The following is a 24,524-nucleotide window of genomic DNA, read 5'->3' as shown; positions in this document are numbered from 1 at the left end:
AACCCATCCCTCTCTGTACCCACCATACCCAGTCGTACCCTGCTGCTCCTGGACTCCGTGTCCTTTCCTCCTGACAAGGTGGAAAAGTTTCTGTCAACCCTCGACTCTGATTCTGCAACTGGACCCGACGGCATCAGCCCACGGGTCCTAAAATCCTGCTCTGCTGCTCTATCTCACCCTCTCTCTGTTCTCTTCACCCTCTCTTTTGCTCAAGGTCAACTGCCATCTGCTTGGAAATCAGCCAACATCACCGCTTTGCACAAAAAAGGTGCAAAAACAGATCCTAGCAACTACAGACCAATCAGCCTTCTCCCAATTATCAGCAAAGTCATGGAATCCATCATTGCTTCTGATATGAAATCTTTCCTCTTCTCCAATGGCTTGATCTCTGATCATCAATTTGGTTTCAGACCAGGTCACTCTACTCTGGACATGCTGCTTCTGCTGTCTCAACAATGGATGGAGGTCCTCAATGCCAAACAGGAAATTAGAGCTGTCTCCCTCGACATATCACGTGCCTTCGACACGGTCTGGGACCCCGCTCTGCTCACCAAACTCTCCTCCTTTGGTATCCATGGAAATCTCCACGCATGGCTGGCGGACTTCCTCTCTAGTCGTCGTCAACGTGTGGCCCTGAATGGGTTTCTCTCATCTCCTCTTCCTGTTCAGGCTGGAGTTCCCCAAGGCAGTGTTCTGGGCCCCGTGCTTTTTCTGGTCTTCATCAATGATCTCTCTGACTCTCTCGAAAATCCTCTCTATCTCTTTGCTGATGACTCCACTCTCTGCCGCTCCATTCCTCTTCCCTCAGATCGGCTGTCTGCTGCCTCCTCACTCTCTGAAGACCTGGACAAAATCACAGACTGGTCAAACAAGTGGAACATGTCTTTCAATCCTGACAAATCTCACACTCTTACTATGTCTCTCCGAAAAGATCGACTGGACAACCCTCCCATCTACTTTCTCAACAATCCTCTCCAAGAAGTTCTGTCGCTCAAGATTTTGGGTCTCACTATCTGCCATGATCTTTCTTGGGAAAACCACATTTCCAAGCTGGCCTCCAAAGCCAGTCGCCGACTGGGCATCCTCCGTCGTGCGAAGTCCTTCCTCGGCACACCTGAGCTCCTCACCACATACAAGGCTTTCATCCGCAGCTCAATGGAATACTGTTCTCCCCTATGGGCCGGTGCTCCTGCCTCACACCTAGCTCGGCTTCACGCTGTTGAAACCAAAGCTTTCAGAATTATTGGAATCTCCCGCGATGAAGCTATCTCTGAGGGCCTTTCACTCACTCACCGCAGGCAGGTAGGTGGTCTTTCTGTCTTCTACCGACTCCTCTCCGGCCTTGCACCCCCAGCTCTCTCTGTGCTCTGTCCCCCAAATATTCCTACAGGTCGCACAAGATCTGCCAGCAACCCTCTGTTGGTTAAACTGCCGAAATCTCGGCTCTCCGCTCACCTTCACTCTTTCATTCCTCTTTTCTCCCGCCTCTGGAACAAACTCCCTCACTCCCTTCAATCCCACTCCTCCCTCCAGGTCTTTAAAACAGCTGTTCACCACCATCTCTTATCTTCCCCCATCCAAAACCTTGATCTTTTCTACCCCCGCTAATTCACCCCAGATCCACCTTGTTTGAAATTCCAACTTCTTTCCTGGAAGTCCTGGCAGTGTCCATATGTTTTATACCTCTCCCACTGCCCCCTTCCCACGCCCCCCCCCCCCCAAAGCCCTCGCCCTCTCTCAGATCTCTCGATGTCTCCATGTCTCTCGGTCCCTGCTCTCAAATGTTGTGTTTGTGTCCTTCCCCCTCTCTCCCCATCTTGTCTACCGCTCCCTATGTTATATGTTTTATGTGTCGGTTTGTCTTTCTGTGTGATTAATGTTCGCTCTTTCACGAGCCTCGATCTTGTATACAAAAAAAAAAAAAAAAAAAAAAAAAACAGATCACAGGTAAATATTGTTGCGGATATGGGATTTGGCCTCCATCCATATCCGCTTGTAAATATTCCCCTATTTCCCCAACACTCCCCAACTATCCCCAATCCCCCATTCCCTAGTCCCATTGTCTGTAAACAACACTCTGTAGAACCGACCTTCCCCTTTTTCCCCCATTAAATGTCGTGCCCAGGCTCACCGCATCTCACGTAGACAACTATAGGACATCTTGCTAGTTATTCTTAGTCTATGTCAGTTAAGGACTCGTTTCCATTAATTCTGACTCTTCGTTGCACCAGAATGTGATTGTATGGCACCAGTAGTGAGTTTAGGACCTCCCCATACCTCCTCCCATCTTCCTCATGAAACTACAACAACAACAACAACTACAACAACAGCGCGCGGGGAGTGTGCGTCCTCACTCCGGCTTGGTTAGCCGCCATTGCCCATGTGCTCTGACGGGGTTACCACGAAGGGGCTGACTGTCAGCTCCTCGTCAAGGGCGGAGCCCGGTAACCCCCCCGCACCCAATAAGAAGCGGCGGGCCGATTCCATCTGGGGCGGAGCTAACGAGCCGAGGGCGTGTCACTCCCCGCTGGATATACGCAGCCACTTACCGGAGGTGACGTCAGATGCGCCCCCAGCTTGAAGAGAACCAGACGCCACCTCCAGCGCGACGATACCTCCCCGCATATCTGGACCGGACCGTGTGGATCCTGTCCCTGAGCCAAGGTGCACCTTGTGCTGTCCATCGACTACCTGCCCTTCCTTGCCATCAATCCCTGTGTGAGTCAGTCTTGTCCCGTTTATCTGTGGTCTGTCGGGATTTAAGATAAGTGTGTCTAAGTGCCTACCTTCCTATGCTGTACCTCTTGTCCTTGTAATCTAAACGTTCCGCATACAAATATTATAACCTCCTCCGGAGGTCTTGAGAACTGTACCCCTGGTGTCGTGTCATCTAACCCAGCCGTTGTGCCCTTTCCTTAATTGATTTAGCATAGCGCGATTTGGCCAACGTTCGAGTGGAATCGGGTAAACTGTGCAGACGCGGTCATACCAAACCGCTCGGTAAACTAACATCCAAACCCGCGTCTGTAACATTTGGTGTCGGGAAGTGGGATTCGATCCGGAGCGCGTTTCACGCGCTCGAAATTATAACAGCGAAATTTAATTGTGTTTTACAAAAAAAATAAAAACCCGAATTTTGAAAGTCGCGCTATGGCAGACCAAGACGGCTGGGTTCCGGTAGAGGAGAGGGAGGCAGGGTCGATCCAGGACCAAAATGAGGGACAAGAGGAGAGCGAAGCAGTGAGGGTAGCAGATTCGCAAAATAGCGTCGTCGCGCATGAGGTTGCGGGCGCGCAAAATGGCGCCTCGAACATAGCCACGACGACCGCGCCCGTGACCGTAGTAGCGCCGCTGGTAGATTTGGACCTTTTTTTCATACAAATGAAGGCCCTTATGGCCCAGAATAGCGAGAAAATGAGGGAGGAAATGAGGGCTCAGAGTGAGCAATTAGGGGTAATGGGAAACCAAATGGGGGTAATGGGAAGCCAAATGGGGGTAATGGGGAACCGGATGGATGCTCAGGGTGAGCGATTGGAGGGCCAAATGGGGGCCCAGATCGGAGGGTTAGGGAGTAGAATAGAGGGATTAGACAATAGATTAGGGGAAATACAGGAGGGGTTAATGGGGGTGGAAAATAGAATGGCTGCCCAGGAGAATCAAATGGAAGGGATGCAAAAGGGGTTAGAGGGGTTAGAAAACAGGATGGAAGGCAAATTGAGGGACATGAGGGACCAAGCGGAAAGGGAAGTTAAACAAATGGGGCAGCAGATAGAGGGGGTCAGAATGGGGGTAGAAACCAAACTGGATGCTCACAGGGAGGAAATGGAGCAGATGAGGGTGGCATCTGGGCAGGAGATGCAAGTGATGGGAGAGGAGATCAGAAGAGGGGTGAGTGAGGAGGTCGGAGGAGTGCGCGAGGAGGTGAGGCACTGTAAGGAGCGCATGGAGAAGGAGGTGAGAAAGGGGACTGTAAAATTGCAAGGGGGTATAGAGGAGTTGACGCTGGGAGTAGAACAACTGACAGTGGGACAAAAGGAGTTGGGGGACCAGGTAAAGAAGAACACAGCGGTAATAGAGGGTTTAAAATCGACACAGAAGGAGATGAAAAAGGACGTAGGGGTAATTAAAAAAGAGTGTCAGACGGTACATGAGGACCTGACGAGGAAAATGAACAAAGTGGTAGAGGTGATGGAGGTTAAAGAGCGGGAGGTGCGGGAGCACATAGAAAAAAATAAAGTGGAGTTAGAGGAAGAACTTAAAGGGGCGCACGAGGAGATGAAGGAGGTGAAACAGAAATTAGAAGAAGTGGAAGAAGGGGTGAGCGAAATTAAGAAGCGACGGAGAGAGGATAAGAAAGAGATAAAAGAGGAGGTAAAAGAATTGGTCCAAAGTCTGTGTTCGGATCGTGATGATGTGCTCATTAACCGGATGAGGGATTCGCAGGTGATGGAGGAGAAGCGAAGAGAAAGAGGACCCGGTGTAAGTGGTGACCAATATGGTCGTGCGTATGATGCGCCAGGTGATTTAATAAGTTTGGGGGTCGAGATAGACCCGGATGTTCGTGAGAGGCCAAGAGTGAGGTGTATGGCTGGTCCGGAGGGTATGGAACGAGAGGTGCGAGGTGTGGGTGAGCAAGGTTGTGGTGGTATGGAATGGGTAGCGGGTTGCGGAGGTGTGACCCATGCATCGACACCAACAGGGGTAGTTGTTGGAGGGACCGGGGAGGCACGAGAGCCCCTTGGGGGTAATGTACTGTGGGGGCCCGGCCGGTTCGGCCCCGCGCTGACCCCGCAAGGGGCGACGCACGGGGTCCGGCAGGCGGGCAACGACTCGCATACGAGGTGGTCCCACAAGGTCCCACTCACGCCGTATGACGGTGGGTAAGGGTGGCATCCCTGCCACCCTTCCCATAGTGGGGGCAAATGCGCTGTAGATTATGGGGTGTATGGCAGTGAAAACTAGCCCGGGTGGGTTAGGATATTGATAGGGCCCTAGAAGATGACATTAGGTGACGATAAGGTTAATAATAATAATAATAATGCATTTATTTTATATAGTGCTTTTCAGGAAGCCCAAAGACGCTTTGACAGAGTGCAAAACATAATGCATAGCAAAACATAAAAACAATTGCAAAAAAAGAAGAATCAATAGGGAAATATTCAAAGCACAAAGGAGGGAGAAGGAGAGGAGATAGTCAGGGGTTAGATGCTGTGGGTTAAATGTTGAATGCAGTGTTGAACAGGTGGGTCTTGAGTGATGTTTTGAATGTGGTGAGTGAGGAGGAGTCTCTGATGGTGTGAGGTAGCGAGTTCCAGAGGGTGGGAGCAGCGATGGAGAAGGCCCTGTCCCCCCAGGATCTAAATTTGGTCCGGATGGGGGGGGGGAGTCAGGAGGTTGGTACCAGCAGAGCGGAGGTTGCGGGTGGGAGTGTGTCTGGAGAGGAGGTCAGCCAGGTAGGATGGGGCCAGGTTATGGAGGGCTTTGTAGGTCAAGAGGAGGATTTTGTACTGGATTCTCTGGGGGATGGGGAGCCAGTGAAGCTTGTAAAGGACGGGGGTGATGTGGTCACGGGTCCGGGAATGGGTGAGTAGACGGGCAGCGGAGTTCTGAATGTATTGGAGTTTATTGGTGATTGTTGAGGGTGAACCATAAAGGAGGCTAGGTTAGGTAGTGACTGATACCTGTAGTGGGGACGCAGGTAGTTTAGTGTGGATGATAATGACGAGGGAGCGCAATAGTTTAAAGGGACGACTGGGAAGCGCAAGTTTCAGAGGGGAGTAGTTAGATGAGATGATGCTGTGTGAGAACTGGACAGGTGAGTGGAGCAGTGGATGAGTAGTGAGTGTTGTGGATCAGCGCGAATGCGCTTGGGGAGAGAAGGGTGCAGGTGGCACAAGGTGTGAGAGCACAGGTGTGCCAGTACAGGTGTGTGGAGTACATGGAGTAAGTGGTACGGAGTGGTGTGCATGGTGCGAAGGTGTGGATGGGGGAAGAGTGGACCCCTTTCACGAGTACCCGGGGCGGGTAGTGTAAGTGTTAGGTAGAGGGTATAGGTAAATTGTGGTTGGATATTGGCATTTGTGGTGCGGTTGCAGAATGGTATTGCGGATGGGTGCATTAGTGTTGTGGAAATGGCTGGGCGTGTAGCCTGTTAGTGTGTGTAGTTGGTTGGGCGCTCCACCACTGTAAGGATGTCGGCCAGGTGAGGCCGCAGGTGGGCTCTGGGAGCCGGTAGTAGTTGTTGTGGATGGGGCCCGAGGATCCGGAGGACGGACCCGGGTAGCCCAGTGCCAGAGGGCACCGAGTGGGGTGACAGAGCCAGGAGAGGGCCTTCCCCAGGTAGTTAGGTTAGGGTAAGGAGCAGGTAAGCTCGGAGGCAACTGCAGTGGTGGAGGTGTGCAGGTGGGTAGACCTGCTGGGAGAGCTACACGTCGCAGCCCAGAAATTGTGCGAGGCCACCGGGAGATGAATCGGGGGAGTGAGACTCCAAATTGAAAAGCACCACAGTTTGGTCAATGGGAATTGGTTTTTAGAACCCATAGTGTAAGAGGGCCAATGGTTTGGCCGGAGAAAGACCCCGGGTAATGTAAAGTTGTTAAAGTCATTTAGGAAATAGTTAGGATTGATGAACCTGTCGCACCATACGCAGCCACTTACCTGTGGTGATGATGACTCCACACCTGTGTTCCCTTGTTTTGTGTTGCAGGAAATGCGAATTGCTGTTGGATTTGTGAGACGCATCACGACGTGGATGAGACATTGGGGTGATTCCATCTCTCCCTCCTTAGGAGGGACTGATGATGAATTGGTGATGGCAAATTATGATGTTGAGTTGGAGATGGCAAATTTGATTGGTTAGGAGGGAGAGAAGACGAATTTGGTTTATGGGAGGAACGGGGAAGACAGTAGGGACGTTTGTTGATTTGTAAAGTAGATGTTTATGGGTAGTGTTGTGTTGTGTGGATACAGTAAGGGGTAAGGGAGGGGCAATGTAGGTTACCTGGTGGGGGGGGGGGCGTACGGTAGGAACGTACCTGTCTCACCTGGTTCCCATGTGCCCCCAGTGTGCATTACCTTACATTGCGTGCACTTTTGCGCCCTTACCACCTTACTCACTTGTCTGCTTCTTTTGTCTCCCACCTCCGAGGATCTGGCTTTGGGGCAGAGAGAGAGGAGAGAGAGGTGCTGGCTCCGCAGTTGTGGGCCTGCACTTTCGCTGCTTGCTGCCGGGATCGATACACCATATGGACCGCAATTTTTGTGGCCGCCCACCATGGACCGCAGTTCTCTTGCGGGCAAGCACCACCCGTTGATGGACCTATGGGTCAACGTGGCACCTATGCCATACAGGTGAACCACTAATAGTTGGCCCCCTGACGGCCACAATTTAGAAATGGACGCGGTTGGCGCCTTTCTTTATTTTTGAAGGAAGCCAGAAGGCCAAGTGCACCACACGAAGGCAAGACCAGCGGCAGAACATCGGCCGGCTGCGACACCACCGGTGACTATAAACACTTTATTGGTGCACCGGATGGTGCTGACTGTACATGATGGGGTGGTGCTTTTGGTGCTTGGAAGGGGTGCTCTGCACATTATTAAAGGCCGTAAGGCCACAGAGCACTCGTGGGTTGGTGTATCGATGCTGGCATGCGTGCTCTCTCTATGCATAACATCTGCATGTGTTCCTCCAAAAACAGGTCCTGGATCGTAGTGTAAATATCAGTGTAGTCTGGTGTAAATAATGCTCCCTACCGGCTGTATGTGTAGTTTGAGAATTATTTCCGCGATTCGGTTATCCTGTGGGTGTGTTTCTGTGAGGAGAAGGGTGCAACGTCGCAGGGGGACATATTTACTCATTTGTGAATATCTGTAAAACTGTCGCACTCAGGGTAGAGTTAATAGTAGAGGGAACTACATCTGAGTGCCACACTAAAGTAGGTAAAAATTTATCGGGTCGGGACGCCCCGAGGTAGAGAAGGGTGCAATGTTGCGGATATGGGATTTGGCCTCCATCCATATCCACTTGTAAATATTCCCCTATTTCCCCAATACTCCCCAACTATCCCCAATCCCCCATTCCCTAGTCCCATTGTCTGTAAACAACACTCTGTAGAACCGACCTTCCCTTTTTCCCCCCATTAAATGTCGTGCCCAGGTTCACCGCATCTCACGTAGACAACTATAGGACATCTTGCTAGTTATTCTTAGTCTATGTCAGTTAAGGACTCGTTTCCATTAATTCTGACTCTTCGTTGCACCAGAATGTGATTGTATGGCACCAGTAGTGAGTTTAGGACCTCCCCATACCTCCTCCCATCTTCCTCATGAAACTACCACAACAACAACAACAACAACTACAACAACAGCGCGCGGGGAGTGTGCGTCCTCACTCCGGCTTGGTTAGCCGCCATTGCCCATGTGCTCTGACGGGGTTACCACGAAGGGGCTGACTGTCAGCTCCTCGTCAAGGGCGGAGCCCGGTAACCCCCCCGCACCCAATAAGAAGCGGCGGGCCGATTCCATCTGGGGCGGAGCTAACGAGCCGAGGGCGTGTCACTCCCCGCTGGATATACGCAGCCACTTACCGGAGGTGACGTCAGATGCGCCCCCAGCTTGAAGAGAACCAGACGCCACCTCCAGCGCGACGATACCTCCCCGCATATCTGGACCGGACCGTGTGGATCCTGTCCCTGAGCCAAGGTGCACCTTGTGCTGTCCATCGACTACCTGCCCTTCCTTGCCATCAATCCCTGTGTGAGTCAGTCTTGTCCCGTTTATCTGTGGTCTGTCGGGGCTAAGATAAGACCGTATTTAAGTGCCCACCTTTCTATGCTGTACCTCTTGTCAGTGTAATCTAAACGTTCTGCAAACCAATATTATAACCTCCTCCGGAGGTCTTGAGAACTGTACCCCTGGTGTCGTGTCATTTAACCCAGCCGTTGTGTCCTTTCCTTAATTGATTTAGCATAGCGCGATTTGGCCAACATTCGAGTGGAATCGGGTAAACTGTGCAGATGCGGTCATACCAAACCGCTCGGTAAACTAACATCCAAAACCGCGTCTGTAACAATATGTAGTGTAAAGGAAAATATGAGTTGAAGTATTATTTATTTATAAAAATGGAATGTATTATTTTTCCCCCATTGTGCCTTTGGGGGTTTTAGGCCCCATATAAATCTGTCGGCTCCCCCTAAATCCAGTCCTTGGAGGAGGTGAGAGTACGTAGATTGAGTGGTGGTGAAAGGCATATTTACATCACATGCATCTTACAGCCAATGAGGGTACCACAATGGCAAGGTGTGGTGACCTCCACATAAAACACCCAAAAATGCTGTTTAATTGTTCATTTTCCTTTCTGATAAGAACAGAGTAATTCTCAGTTGTTCATTGAAACTGAATAAATCGAAATAGACTTTTAAATTTCATCAAGTTTCATCATGAGAGTTAAGCCTCTTACCTGAATGGACTAGAACTGTCCACGTGTGTTGCATTCACCAAAGCACCATCAAAAACGAATGCTGTTGGGCCTGGAAGGACAATGGAGTGATTAAACACTCGTATCAATGTATGACACTAAATACTGGTTCAGCTTTAAACCAATTGGTTTATTAGCAAAACATACAATAAGGTACTTTCAAAATGACGTAATCCTCCACAGATTGCTCGGTGCACATGCGCAGAAACCCCTAGTAACGGCCTAAATTGGGTCAGCCTGGACATCTTTCATGCCTCCCAGATAAGGATCGTAGAATGAAACAACTTTAAAAAACTTTTAAAGAAGCCGAAGGTACTTGTAAACTTACCTGTGAGACAGGGGTTTGCCTCTCCACAACGAAACAGTTGAAGAACTTCCTGATTAACTCATCCAAAAAGTTGATATGTTACAGTATACATATTGCAATAACTTCCAGCAATGTGGGTCAGTGAAAGGTCGTAGATGTGCAATCTACCCAAACCTTCTGGCCAGTGAAAGGCCTGGGGCTTGACGATGCACATGGTAAGTTTAAAATAACGATATTTACTATTAATCATGTTTGAGAGGAACGGGAGGGGAGTGGGAGTTGTATGTGCTGTGCATGTCATTATAAGTGTATATATTTATTTTGTTTGGTCTTCCTTCCTTTTCAAACACGCTGTGCAGGAAACCCCATTAAGAAAGAAGCAGACTCGACTCAGAAGAGCACTCCAACTCAGGGATGATTGACAGCAAAAGGAGGCATTGGCTGGTGAACGTACCAATGAGAACGTGCTTTTGTGCGTCACAGTGCAAACCATCACTTTTTCTCTCAGGAACTCCACCTCATATGAACTCTGACCCTCCGAGTCTCCGCTCCACTCAAGCTACTTAAAAGGTGTAACGCCAGACAGATCATCACTGATGAAATGCACTGGGGACCCCAAGATAACTTGTCTGCCTGTTCCTGCCTTCCAAGAGGGACCATTGCTTGAGTCTGCGCTGGAGACAGGATCGATTGCGCTGAAGCCAGGATTGGTTGCGCTGGAACCAGAATCGGTTGCACTGGAGCCAGGATCGGTTGCGCTGGAGCCAGGATCGCTTGCGCTGGAGCCAGGATCGCTTGCGCTGGAGCCAGGATCGCTTGCGCTGGAGCCAGGATCGCTTGCGCTGCAGCCAGGATCACTTGCGCTGAGGCCAGGATCGCTTGCGCTGAAGCCAGGATCGCTTGTGCTGGAGCCAGGATCGCTTGCGCTGGAGCCAGGATCGGTTGCACTGGAGCCAGGATCGGTTGTGCTGGAGCCAGGATCGGTTGTGCTGGAACCAGCATCGGTTGTGCTGGAGCAGCATCGGTTGTGCTGGAGCCAGCATCGGTTGTGCTGGAGCCAAGATCGAGTGTGCTGGAGCCAAGATCGAGTGTGCTGGAGCCAGGATCGGTTGTGCTGGAGCCAGAATTCATTGCGCAGAAGCCAGGATTGGTTGCGCCGAAGCCAGGATCGCTTGCACTGAAGCCAGGATCGCTTGCACTGAAGCCAGGATCGCTTGCGCTGGAGCCAGGATTGGTAGTGCTGAAGTCAGGATTGGTTGCTCTAAAGCCAGGATTGGTTGTACTAGAGCCAGGATCGATTGTGCTGAAGCCAGGATTGGTTGCGTTGAAGCCAGGATTGGTTGCGCTGAAGCCAGAATTGCTTCTCCTGAAACCAGGACAAGCTGCGCCAGACGGCAATGGGAGAACGGTGCAATGAGTATTCGAGCACGAGCGAGCCAGGAGGTCCCTAGCATGGAGAGATATCTCCATACTGACATACACTTCTTTCTCATGCTACCCCTACAATAATTTCTAATTCATCTCCCTTCACTAAGAAAGAGCATCAAAATGATAAAGTGCTGTCGATGACTTGCCTCTTGACACTCCCAGGCAAGGCTTTACATACATACACACGTCACATTTTCCTCTCAGCATACATCACCCACATGTTCTCACTTGCATCGGTGCCCTTCTGATTTCTTTACCCCTCGTTCTCCTTCATTTGTTTCCTGTTTCAGGATTGCCGTATGTCTGTCGACGTGTGCTGCGGTGAGTCAAAGGCTGAACCAACGCTTCGCTCTACCTCTATCTTCTTCTCTTCCTATCTACGTTCCCTTGGTAAGATTCTGCAAGTGCTATGTCCTGTATGTAGCCAATTAAGGTAAGATTGTAGAAGGGGGAATAAGCGCTAGGGTTAGAATCTGTTCCTTTGTGCCTTTTCTTGATTGTTGGCTGTGCCTGTAAATATGTGCCTTTCATGATGATTAATGTGCTTTGTAATATTCACGCTTGCTTATTTGGTAAACTGTTTGTTACCATCCGTCCCAATTTTGTCTCATTCTATCTTGTGGCTCGATTTAGTGTGTAAGATTAGATAGACGGGAAGTTCTGCCTCACCGATTGGCTCCATAATTAGCCAGTGCATACTTAACGGTTCTGCTTGGCCGTGTATAATAAATATACGAGTGTGCACTGAGGGCACATGCCCCAGTTGGCATCGCCAACCCACCGGAAAGGTAACACGTTTGTAAAAGAGCGAGGACCCTGCCAGGTTTGCAGGTATTATCAATTGGTGTCCATAATCGCTTGCCAACCCGACAAGCTGCGGACTTATCCGTGGTGAGATGGCCTGCGGGGACAGAGTTCAGGAGGAGTCCAAGAAGTCCCCCCTTGTGGTAAACCCTGAACCCTGGTTCCGTAACAATATATTAAGTTTTGATGGAAACGGAGTTGATATATTATCCTAAAGTTGTTATATGGATCAAATATAAGAACTTCCCCCACATCCCACACACATAAACATTCCACAACACCCCCACACACACAAACCTTTCACCACACCCCTCACACACAAACCTAACACCACGCCAAACCTAACACCACGCCCCCCCCCCCCCCCCACACACACACACACACACACACACACACACACACACACACACACACACACACACACACACACACACACACAGTGATTTGTCTTGTCGGCAAAGTGAGACCCACCTTCGGAATCATCTTGAAAGATTTATGAACCACCATCGGTCTTTCGTTATGGAAAGATCGTACAGGTACATGACCGTACCTGTACGATCTTTCCATAACGGCAAACCGTTATGGTACGGCAAACCAACACATGCACCAATCCAAAACTCCTCCACTTTCACAACTTTGAACTGTTCCTTTAAACTCCTTCATTCCTCCTTCCTTTAAACTCCTTCATTCCTCCTTCCTCTAAACGCCTTCATTCCTCCTTCCTTTAAACTCCTTCATTCCTCCTTCCTTTAAACTCCTTCATTCCTCCTTCCTTTAAACTCCTGCACTCCTCCTTCCTTTAAACGCCTTCACTCCTCCTTCCTTTAAACTCCTTCACTCCTCCTTCCTTTAAACGCCTTCACTCCTTCCTTTAAACGCCTTCTCTCCTCCTTCCTTTAAACTCCTTCACTCCTCCTTCCTTTAAACGCCTTCACTCCTCCTTCCTTTAAACGCCTTCACTCCTCCTTCCTTTAAACTCCTTCACTCCTCCTTCCTTTAAACTCCTTCTTCCTTCAAACTCCTTCACTCTTCCTTCCTTTAAACTCCTTCACTCCTCCTTCCTTTAAACGCCTTCACTCCTCCTTCCTTTAAACTCCTCCTTCCTTTAAACTCCTTCACTCCTCCTTCCTTTAAACTCCTTCACTCCTCCTTCCTTTAAACTCCTTCACTTCTCCTGTACCTGAGCCTGTCTTTTACTTGTTTTACAAATTTGAATTTTTTTTTTCAACTTTGATTCTTTGCAATTATGGAAGTTTTAGCATCCTCTTCTTGTCTCTTCATTCATGGTGTCCTTTGGCTTAAGGTAACCTCCCACGAGATGTCTCTTGCATTTTTGCAGAAACAGTGTTAATGTGAGGTGTGAGTGCGGAGGCCTAGTTTCATACACTCTGTCCAGTTACCTTGGGCTGGAGATGATGTGAACTCGTGAACATCCATGTGATCATTTCCCCTTTCCCTTTTTGGATGATTTGTTGCAGAGTCCTTGGTTTTTAGGTGGTCGGTTGCTGATTTGCAGGTCCATTGCACAAGTTGGTTGCAGGGTCCATGCTAATTCTCCGCTGCGGAGATCCCTCTCTTATTTGTAACCTGATTCTCAAGTCCATCCTTCCACCTAATGTCTAAATCCTTTTGGAAACCCCTCTACCTCTACCACAAATAATGATCTTCAAAATGAAATCCTGGGGTTTTTTGAGCTCCTTCCAGGAAATGCTTCCAGAAAATGAAATCCTTCCAGGTACTTTGTACAAATGATCTACCTTCTGCATTCTCAAAACTTTAAAACAAACCTTAGACAAACATATTCCATGATGCAAGAATGAAACGAAGCCATTATGATTCTTTCAAATTGTCCCTCGATGCAGAGCATGCCAACCGTTCCAGGTATCCAGTCAGTGTAGTACTTGGCTGTGCAATCTGAGCATACCTGTGCAATCCCAGGCGACGGCATCCAGGCTGGAGTTCCCGTGAAAATGTGGCGCAGGCAGGAAGCGTATGAAGTTGCTCCAAGTGGCTCGAAGTGCAGGTGACTGATGCACGAGGTTCGACCTCCTTTGTCCATCGTGACCCCGGATTCCATCAGGTACTGCTGCACTCGGCACACAAAGGTCTCCTCGTTGCGTTGGTCCTGCCATGGAACGCTTATGGCATAGTTCCGTACTTTACCTGCAACACCTTGCACATGAGCCTTACCCAAAGATCCATGTGAGAAAATCAACTGTATAAACATTCATATGACATGGATCACACACCTTGTCAACCCCAAAGGTGGATAATGAGTGACGGTGTGTTCATGTGAGACTATGGTGTGTTCATGTGAGACTATGGTGTGTTAATGTGAGACTATGGTGTGTTCATGTGAGACTATGGTGTGTTTGTGCTGATTTTACCTGAATATGGACTTCGCCGCAACTGAATCGTGATTGATGCTCGCAGCAGTTGACCTGGCAAAAGTGTTTTCACCTCCAGGTCATCAGGTTACCTATTCATGTCAAACTCTTGCCTAGAACTGACTTATTAGGGCCTAGCAGCAGGTGTGATTCTTTGACACGTTCGATCACCCCAAGAGGTCATTGCGTCACCTGTTTGTACCTGTTTGTTTGTACTGACAGTGGATGTTCACCATTTCACAACATTCTTCACACAGTTTCTCCACCACTTTCCCTCTCTTATCACCTTCCCACAATATCTACCTGTATACACTTACTTCCTCATTTCTCCCACCTAACTTTGTCCCACTTTATTTGATACAGGTGCAGGTGCACACTTCGTTTGTCTGACGTAGGTAGAATCTCCCATCAATAAAATAATCTCAATCTCCATGATTTCTGATTATTCCAGGTGTCCTTGTATGAACGGAGTCCATCACATTCCATCAGCCACTCGTTGGCCCATTCTCCGTAATCATCACACCGATTTCAACTTCCTTCTTCTTCTTTCGTGTGGCGTGTGTCTGAGTTGTTGGTCTACGACTTGAAGTTACCTGTTTTCAGCCAGCCTCAGGCCCTTGTGGTCAGGTGTGTAGTCTTGCTATCGTCCCTCTAGGTCCGTGGTTCTTAACCTGGGTTCGACCGAACCCCAGGGATTCAGTGAGCCAGTCTCAGGGGGGTTCGGCGGAGGCCCTCTGAAACGCATTGCAATTTTTTTTTATTTTTTTTTAGTTTTGCATCAATTTTGAATCTATGTGTAATTAAGCTTATTATTAATATTATTATTATTTTGCTATGTATGTTACGAACGAATGGAAATGTTATTTGTAATTGTATTCCCATCCCATTCATGGTTTCTCTGGTCTGTGTTTAAGATAAGTTGTTTCACACTGACTGTAGTAAGTTGAATCAATGAGCAACTTGCTAATTATTCTGTTGATGGTGCTTACTTGCTTACTTACTTACTGGATTTTGGACTTTGCAGGTGTTCGGAAATTTCAGTGAATAGCCTCGATTAGCTTGCCGTGTGCCGTGCGTCATTGGTCGCGCCTTACTTTGGAGTTACTGATTAATTGAAAAGTAAGTTGGAAATGTTTGTGGATATGCAGGGCGGGTTCAGAGTTATATTAAAGTCAAAAGTGGGTGGTGATTATAAAATATGATTGAATTACTAAGAAAATTAGGTGGACGTGATATAACTCCTTTGGTCACAATTCAAAACTAACAATTCACAGTTTTCTATGTAATATTATAATGGGATTTGAGGTGACATAGAGTTGAGTAGATAATAAATCCCGTCATCGTAACTATAAGTTATGTTTTCTTCGTTAAAATGTCTCAGTTTTCAGAGGGGTACTGATTATATTTAAGCATGTTCATTTTTTAATTTTTGTTATATAATTATTTGCCCGAACTCAATTAAGATGTTTGTTACTTCTTTATTTTTTTTTTGCAATATGTCGAACAAAAAAAAGGAAGTGGTCGGAGGATTACGTGCGGTACGGGTTCACGTGTTTGACGGAACGGGACGGAAGTCAGCGTCCTCAATGCATGCTTTGCAATGTGAAGTTGAGCAACTCCAGCCTAGCACCAGCAAAACTACGGGAACACTTCAAAAAACTGCACGGTGAGGAGCAGTACAAAGACGCAACGCTGGATGAATTCAAATTGAAGAGAGTCCAATTTGACGCAAGTGCTACCTTGCCCACTCTCGGTTTCGTTCCACTTGACAAACCGATCCTCACCGCATCGTATTAAGTTGCATACCTGATCGCAAAGCAGGGCAAACCGCAAACCGTTGGCGAGACACTCATCAAACCGGCCGCGTTGAAGATGGCCAACATCATGCCTGGAAACGCTGCTGAAAACAAGTTGTCTCTCGTTCCACTCTCAAATGACACCATCAGATGCAGAATCGACGACATGAGCGACGACATCCTCGCGCAGGTAGTTGCAGATTTAGTCGCGAGCCCGACGAAATTCAGCCTTCAACTCGACGAGACCACCGACGTTTCGAATTTGAGCCAGCTCATCTTATTTGTGCATTATGTCAAAGGAGACGAGATCAAGGAAGACTTTCTGTTCTGCAAGCCTCTCACAACAACGACGAAGGCAGCTGACGTGAAGAGCTTGTGGACGACTTCTTCAGAAGCAACGGCCTCTCGTGGAACATGGTGTCTGCAGTTTGCTCGGACGGAGCTCCAGCCATGCTGGGATGCAACTCCGGTTTTGGAGCGCTGATGAAGGCCGATGCACCACACATAATCGTCACGCACTGCGTCCTGCACAGACACGCGCTGGCATCAAAAACCCTGCCTCCAAAACTGGCCAATGTTCTGAAAATCGTTGTTGAAACTGTGAATTACGTGCGAAGCCGTGCTCTGAACCATCGCATCTTCAAAGAGCTGTGCAATGAAATCGACTCTGAATTCGAAGTCCTTCTCTACCACTCTAATGTTCGATGGTTATCACGAGGGAAGGTAGTGAGCCGCGTTTTTGCCTTGCATGTAGAATTAGCCCTGTTTTTGCGAGAACACCAGCATTGCCATGCAACGCACTTCCAAGAGTCAGAGTTCAACCTCGCCTTGGCGTACTTGGCTGACATCTTCGACGCACTCAATCATCTCAATTGCCAGATGCAAGGCGGTGGAGTGAATGTCATCGAATCTGAAGAAAAGCTGAGCGCTTTCCGAAAGAAGTTACCGTTGTGGAGGCGGCGAACAGAGAACGACAACTTCGCGAACTTTTCGCTACTGGATGAGTGCGTGAGCGGGATCGAAGATGAGTCTGAAGTTGGAGGCACTGCTGTACCTGGGGAGCTGAAGCAAGCGATTGCCAAGCACTTGGATGAGCTGGGAAAGTCATTCGACGGCTACTTCCCCGACCAAGAGCAATACCCAGCATGGGTGCGGCAGCCGTTTACTTTCGACGTTGCAACGGCAGATGTCAACGACCAATACCTCGACGACCTCACCGAACTTCAGCAGAGCCAGACTCAACAACAACTCCTCGGCACAACAACGCTCTCAACGTTTTGGTGCCGCCAAATGGAAGGGTATCCTCACATCGCTAAAATTGCCCTTGAGATCCTCACGCCGTTCGTTACAACGTATCTCTGCGAGCATGCGTTTTCGAAACTGGTGGACATTAAAACAAAGAAAAGGAGCAGGCTTGCATGCGAAAATGATTTGAGGGTGGCCCTTGCCAAAACAAAACCACGCATTTCCCAGATTGCCTCCCAAAAAGAAGAACAGAAAACGCATTAAGATGCAATTCTTCTTAATTTTTTTTGTCAAATTTGAGGGGTTCAGCGAGTGTTCGGTGGGTTTCGTTAGGGTTCGGCGCCTTTAAAAATGTTAAGAACCACTGCTCTAGGTGAAGTATGGGGAAGTATGGCACAAGGTGAGTTGCGGGATGGGGGAGGCCACACTCGCAATTGGATGAGTGAGCGAGGTCCAATGAGAACATGAAGAACCACCTTTAGAGGCCATTTTTCCCTGCAGAGCAGGGGTTGGCCTTTTTTGGGCATGGTGGTCCCCTTTTTGAAGCAATGTGTTATGGCGGGATGCCCTTCCTGCCGCCAACCCCGTTAGTCGCCTCTTGCGACACACAGGGAATTACCAGTGAACTGGTACTCAATTTGCCGACCTCGGAAGGATGACAGGCTGAGTCAACCCCCCTGGCATTAATTCAGCGATTGACCGGGATTCGAACCCAGGATCCTAGGATCCCAAGCCAGCACCCTAACGGCTAAGCCAATATTCCAATGAGAACATGCTGTGATGGAATCTGCCAACACCTATTTGGAGCTGGATAAGGCGACACCATTCCTTCCTCGGCAGAGCACAACCAGGGGGCTTGGTGGAACAGGGAAGGTGTTGTACGTGGCTGCTGGATTGGTAGGTATGCCATCGCTTCATCTGCCACGTGTGTTTGCTTAGGGTTAGGTCATCGTATGCTATCATAAGTTTAAACTTCTGTTGTGAAGGCTTGTGGTTCATCAATCTTTGTGGGTGCAGGGGGGGAGGAGGGGAAGGAAGAAAGGGGGCAGGGGGGGAAATAGGGAGTAGGGGGAGGGTAAGAGGGGGATAGTGCAGGTGGAGGGGTAGATCTTCTATTATCTTCTTGTATAGTGCATTGTGTAGTGCGTTGTGTAGTGCGTTGTGTAGTGCATTGTGTAATGCATTGTGTAGTGCGTTGTGTAGTGCGTTGTGTAGTGCGTTGCGTAGTGCGTTGCATAGTGCGTTGTGTAGTGCGTTGTGTAGTGCGTTGCGTAGTGCGTTGCGTAATGCGTTGCGTAGTGCGTTGCGTAGTGCGTTGCGTAGTGCGTTGTGTAATGCGTTGTGTAGTGCGTTGTGTAGTGCGTTGTGTATTGCGTTGCGTAGTGCGTTGCGTAGTGCGTTGCGTAGTGCGTTGCATAGTGCGTTGTGCAGTGCGTTGTGTAGTGTGTTGCATAGTGCGTTGCATAATGCGTTGCATAGTGCGTTGTGCAGTGCGTTGTGTAGTGCGTTGTGTAGTGCGTTGCGTAGTGCGTTGCATAGTGCGTTGCGTAGTGCGTTGCGTAGTGCGTTGCGTAGTGCGTTGTGTAGTGCGTTGCGTCGTGCGTTGTGTAGTGCGTTGCGTAGTGCGTTGCGTAGTGCGTTGCGTAGTGCGTTGCGTAGTGCGTTGCGTAGTGCGTTGTGTAGTGCGTTGTGTAGTGCGTTGTGTCGTGCCTTGTTGGGGGTTCTGAAATGCACTGGGAGCAACTTCTGCAGTAATTTAAACCTATTTGTCTTTCATAGCGATTCACTCCCATTGTGTAAAATTGCAACCAGTTTGAGATAAACATTCCTGACACTGACGTCAAATTATTTTATTTTATTACAGACATTTATAATATAATATAATATAATATATTATAATATAATATAATACAGACAGCAATGGGCTCAGATTTGTGCCTTGTGGGACTGCCTTCCAAGAGGTAAGAACATCCATCCTAACTCCACTATGTACGAACATCCATTCTATCTCCACTGAGTACAAACATCCATCCGATCTCCACTGGGTACGAACACCATCTTACCTCTACTAGGAACGAACATCCATCCGATCTCCACTGGGTACGAACATCCATCTTACCTCTACTAGGTGCGAACATTTATCCTATCTCCACTGGGTACGGTTAGGGGGGAGGATCGACCAAAAGGTGCCAGTAAACGTGAACAAACTAATGGGCTTCGTCAGCACAGAGCGACCACTACCACGGCCATGCCCCTACCCCCATTACCCTCTAACCTTGGTGCTAACAGGGCACAGGGCTTTTCCTTGTTACCCTGTAACCTTGATGCTAACATGGCACAGGGCTTTTCCTCGTTACCCTCTAACCTTGGTGCTAACATGGCACAGGGCTTTTCCTGGTTACCCTCTAACCTTGGTGCTAACATGGCACCGGGCTTTTCCTCGCTACCCTCTAACCTTGGTGCTAACATGGCACAATGCTTTTCCTCGTTACCCTCTACCCTTGGTGCTAACATGGCACGGTGCTTTTCCTCGTTACCCTCTACCCTTGGTGCTAACATGGCACGGGGCTTTTCCTCGTTACCCTCTACCCTTGGTGCTAACATGGCACCGGGCTTTTCCTCGTTACCCTCTAACCTTGGTGCTAACATGGCACGATGCTTTTCCTCGTTACCCTCTACCCTTGGTGCTAACATGGCACGGTGCTTTTCCTCGTTACCCTCTAACCTTGGTGCTAACATGGCACGATGCTTTTCCTCGTTACCCTCTACCCTTGGTGCTAACATGGCACGGTGCTTTTCCTCGTTACCCTCTACCCTTGGTGCTAACATGGCACGATGCTTTTCCTCGTTACCCTCTACCCTTGGCGCTAACATGGCACGATGCTTTTCCTCGTTACCCTCTACCCTTGGTGCTAACATGGCACGATGCTTTTCCTCGTTACCCTCTACCCTTGGTGCTAACATGGCACGGTGCTTTTCCTCGTTACCCTCTACCCTTGGTGCTAACATGGCACGGTGCTTTTCCTCGTTACCCTCTACCCTTGGTGCTAACATGGCACGATGCTTTTCCTCGTTACCCTCTAACCTTGGTGCTAACATGGCACGATGCTTTTCCTCGTTACCCTCTAACCTTGGTGCTAACATGGCACGATGCTTTTCCTCGTTACCCTCTACCCTTGGTGCTAACATGGCACGGTGCTTTTCCTCGTTACCCTCTACCCTTGGTGCTAACATGGCACGGGGCTTTTCCTCGTTACCCTCTACCCTTGGTGCTAAAAGCCCAATCTTTGCCACTCCACAGACATCCATCATTGGCTGGTCGCAGTGCTGTGCCCCCCATTGGATGATGCACACACAAGTCAGTATCCAAATTTGCATGATCATTTCCTGACTTTGCAAGTTAACCCTTTGGTTGTTTGTGTTGGTGTAGCTTTTGTCTTTGTGTAGCAGGTAGCACGTGTTTGTTAAACTTCCACAGCAACAGTGCATGACATACTATGTATCCATTGAATGATGCTCATGGAATTCTCGCCATTCTCACATTTATTGAGCTGTGGTGTATTCTGTTGTAACCACAAACACACGTTGATTACCTTTAACATCACTTTATCCAAAGGTACGACACCGGTTTACGAAACAAAAGCTCACCTTTCCAAACGCCAGGCCAGGTGAGAAACTCCCATTGTCCGTTTGAGTTGTCAGCTCCGATGATGGCAACACCTAGCTGGTCGCCATCATCTGTGTCATTGATCAGGCTTCCTGTAATTGAATTCAAGGAGAGAAGCTGCTTAATTATCCTCCCCAGAGAACATTCTTTGAGTGACAAATGGTGTATGTGAGTAACCTGTAACACTTGTGATGTAGCAACAGAACCAGGTTAGGATGACCACATCATCAAGCGTGAGGACAACCATGGAGGGCGCCAGGTAAATGAGCATCAGCAACTGCTCCCTTCCTCCCCCTCCATGGATCCCACCATATACCCCATGTAGTATTTCTGGCTTCCACAACAACCTCTATGTGTTGTGGTCGACCACCCACTCCACTTCAAAAACACCTCTATGAGGCTATTTCTTCAGACAAGCACTCTGTGTCCTCACTGCTTGTTCTAGTTACCTTCACCACCGAAGGATAACATTGTGTCTCAATATTCCATCGAGGCTGTTGTCCGTGTCCCACAACACAGCATTTTAGGACTGGCCATATTCCTGGTGCTAACATGGCACGGGCACGGGACCGACAACCCCATTACATTAATGACCTAATCACTTCCTTGGACAATCTTCATTAGAATTTTAACATCATCTGGCCGTGTGCAGAACAGTACGACGCAGTTATGAGTGTCCCACACAGCATCCGTCTGCAAATCTAGAAAGTAAAGGGTAATGGTCATTGGTCAGCTACCTGGAGTATGTCTTTCAACACAGGAAAATCCCATGCTCTCACTCTGTCCCTTCCCAAGAGTCAGCTGTCGAACTCTTCCCCCAACCCCATCGACTTCTCTTGTCAACCCCTGGAAAAGATGCAGCTCCAGAGCACCTGGAGCTCTCCTCACACCCATTCTTGGGTGACCACATCATCACACTGATTTCTAAGGCAGGCCACCACATCAATGTCCTCCACAAAGCTAACTATTGGACATTATGGTCTCCAATGAAAAATCTATTATGCAACTTTAATCCTGATTAAACTTGTAATACTGTAATTTGCAATTTGAAGACAGTTTGCCGAGTAAATATTCCATGAATAATGTACTCTTCCATTACAAACACTTGAAGCACCCGACTTGCATTACTACGGAAGCGGCCAGCGGGTTTTGTTATTATCCTTATTTAAACGTGTAATTCAAAATACCTCTCGTTGCATAAATCAAAACTCACTGCACTGGAAAACGTGGAGGCAGGAATGTTGTACTGTAAAGGGTGGGATTTGTAATACCCTCTCCCACCTGGAGGTGGCGCTACATGATACACATGTACTGTACATAGAGAATTTGCGACTCAACACGCTCCCCCCAGACCACCAGCAAAATTCAAAATGCCCCTATACACAAATCAGGATCATGCTGATTCCATGTAGCAAGTCTGGATGTAATCGGGCCAGAAATGTAGGAGTAGCGCGACTAACAAACAAACAAGAAATATGTCATGCATGGCACTATACTTGCGAAATCTCTAAAATAAGTTGTTGGCCTATGATGACCTCAAAAATAATTGGTGGTGAATTCAGTGTCCAGATTTGCAAATACTCTTAAAATTTCAAGTCAATCGGATGAAAATTGAGCATTTTAGCAATTCGACAGAGTTGGTGACCTTTGGCCTATGTTAACCTATTGACCTTTTGACCCCAAAAAACAATTTCCTTCTTGCTTATGACCAACTCTACCGTTTGGTGAAGTTTTGTGAAGATCAGTTGAAAATTGTGACCTGTAGGCGACTGACATACAGACAGACAGACAGACAGACAGTATGAAAAATCATTCATAGAGCGACACTTGGCAAAAGAGAACAAGGTCGAATGGCACTCAGGAGAGCATCCTTTTGACCCCAAAAATAATTGGTGGTTGAATTCAGTGACCTGATATGCAAATCCTCTTCATATTATAAGTTAATTGGATGAAAATTGTCAATTTTAGAAATTTGGCCTATGTTGACCTTTTGGCCCATGTTGATTTCACAAATAGTTGGTGGTTGAATTCAGTTCGCTGATATGAAAATCCCATTCAAATTTCAAGTCAATCAGATGAAAATTGAGGATTTTAAAAATCTGGAAAAGTTGTTGACCTTTTGGCCTATGTTGATCTCCAAAATAGTTGGTGGTTGATTTAATTTAGCTGAAATGTTAATCCGATTCAAATTTCAAGTCAATCAGATGAAAATTGAGGATTTTAGAAATGTGAAATGGTTGTTGACCTTTGGCCTATGTTGACCTTTTGGCCTATGTTGATCTCAAAAATAGTTGGTGGTTAAATTCAGTTCGCTGATATGAAATTCCCATTCAAATTTCAAGTCAATTGGATGAAAATTGAGGAATTTAGAAATTTGAAATGGTTGTTGACCTTTGACCTATGTTGACCTTTTGGCCTATGTTGATCTCAAAAATAGTTGTTGGTTGAATTAATTTAGCTGAAATGAAAATTCTATTCAAATTTCAAGTCAATCGGATGAAAATTGAGGATTTTATAAATTCGGAACAGTTGTTGACCTTTTGGCCTATGTTGATCTCCAAAATAGTGGGTGGTTGAATTCAGTAAGCTGAAATGTTAATTCGATTCAAATTTCAAGTCAATCAGATGAAAATTGAGGATTTTAGAAATTCGGAACAGTTGTTGACCTTTTGGCCTATGTTGACCTTGTGACCTATGTTGATTTCAAAAATAGTTGGTGGTTGAATTCAGTTTGCTGATATGGAAATCCTATTCATATTTCAAGTTAATCGGATGAAAATTGAGGATTTTAGATATTTGAAAAAAAGGTTGACCTTTGGCCTATGTTGACCTTTTGACCTTTTGACCTCAAAAATAGAGGATTTTGTTGAACCACGAACTCTACCATTTGGTGAAGTTTCGTGAAGATCGGTTTAAAAATGTGACCTGTAGGCAAGTATAAGTGAGCAGACAGACAAACAAACACACAAACACACAAACCGGAGCGATCAACATACTTGTCCAAAAAAAAAAATTGCCAAGTAATGACGCACAAGACCAACCAATATACTTAAATGAAAAATCTTCGATTTTCGCAAGTAACAAACTCCGGTCCATGAATTATAGTAAGGATAATGAAAATTTCGTTCGTTCCTAACATCTGCAATTTGGTTTTAGTTGCAGTTTGAACTACTGTGACCCACCAAACAGAGCGAGGACTGTGTGAGGTATCTGGCTCCACTTGTTGGCATTTTCCACCGTGTAGAGGACGTGCAGCGGTCCATGATCGAAGAAAGGTGAGTGGTTGACCGATTTGATCCACACAGTGATGTTGAGCTCGGCACCTGTGCTTCTGCTCTTATCTGCATCGGGAAAACAAGTCGGAAGTCTTAGTCAATCCTCGATATTTAGATGATTAGTATTTGCTCTGAAGATT

At 47.6% G+C, this 24,524-nt stretch overlaps 1 protein-coding gene across 1 annotated transcript in view; it reads right to left on the bottom strand.

The window, feature by feature from the left end:
* Window positions 1-24,524, bottom strand: part of LOC137433767 (uncharacterized) — a 55,807-nt gene that overhangs the window by 19,559 nt on the left and 11,724 nt on the right. The window contains exons 5-8 of the mRNA XM_068126062.2: window positions 24,292-24,450; window positions 21,091-21,201; window positions 13,939-14,100; window positions 9,458-9,527 (exon numbers count right to left, since the gene is read on the bottom strand). Of these exons, the coding sequence (XP_067982163.2) occupies window positions 9,458-9,527; window positions 13,939-14,100; window positions 21,091-21,201; window positions 24,292-24,450 (502 nt within the window). The remainder of the gene's footprint in view (window positions 1-9,457; window positions 9,528-13,938; window positions 14,101-21,090; window positions 21,202-24,291; window positions 24,451-24,524) is intronic.

Source organism: Myxine glutinosa, chromosome 10 (genome assembly GCF_964187855.1).
Source record: "Myxine glutinosa chromosome 10, kmMyxGlut1.1, whole genome shotgun sequence".
Lineage (NCBI taxonomy): Eukaryota > Metazoa > Chordata > Myxini > Myxiniformes > Myxinidae > Myxine > Myxine glutinosa.
This window is presented reverse-complemented; position numbering and strand designations above follow the sequence as displayed.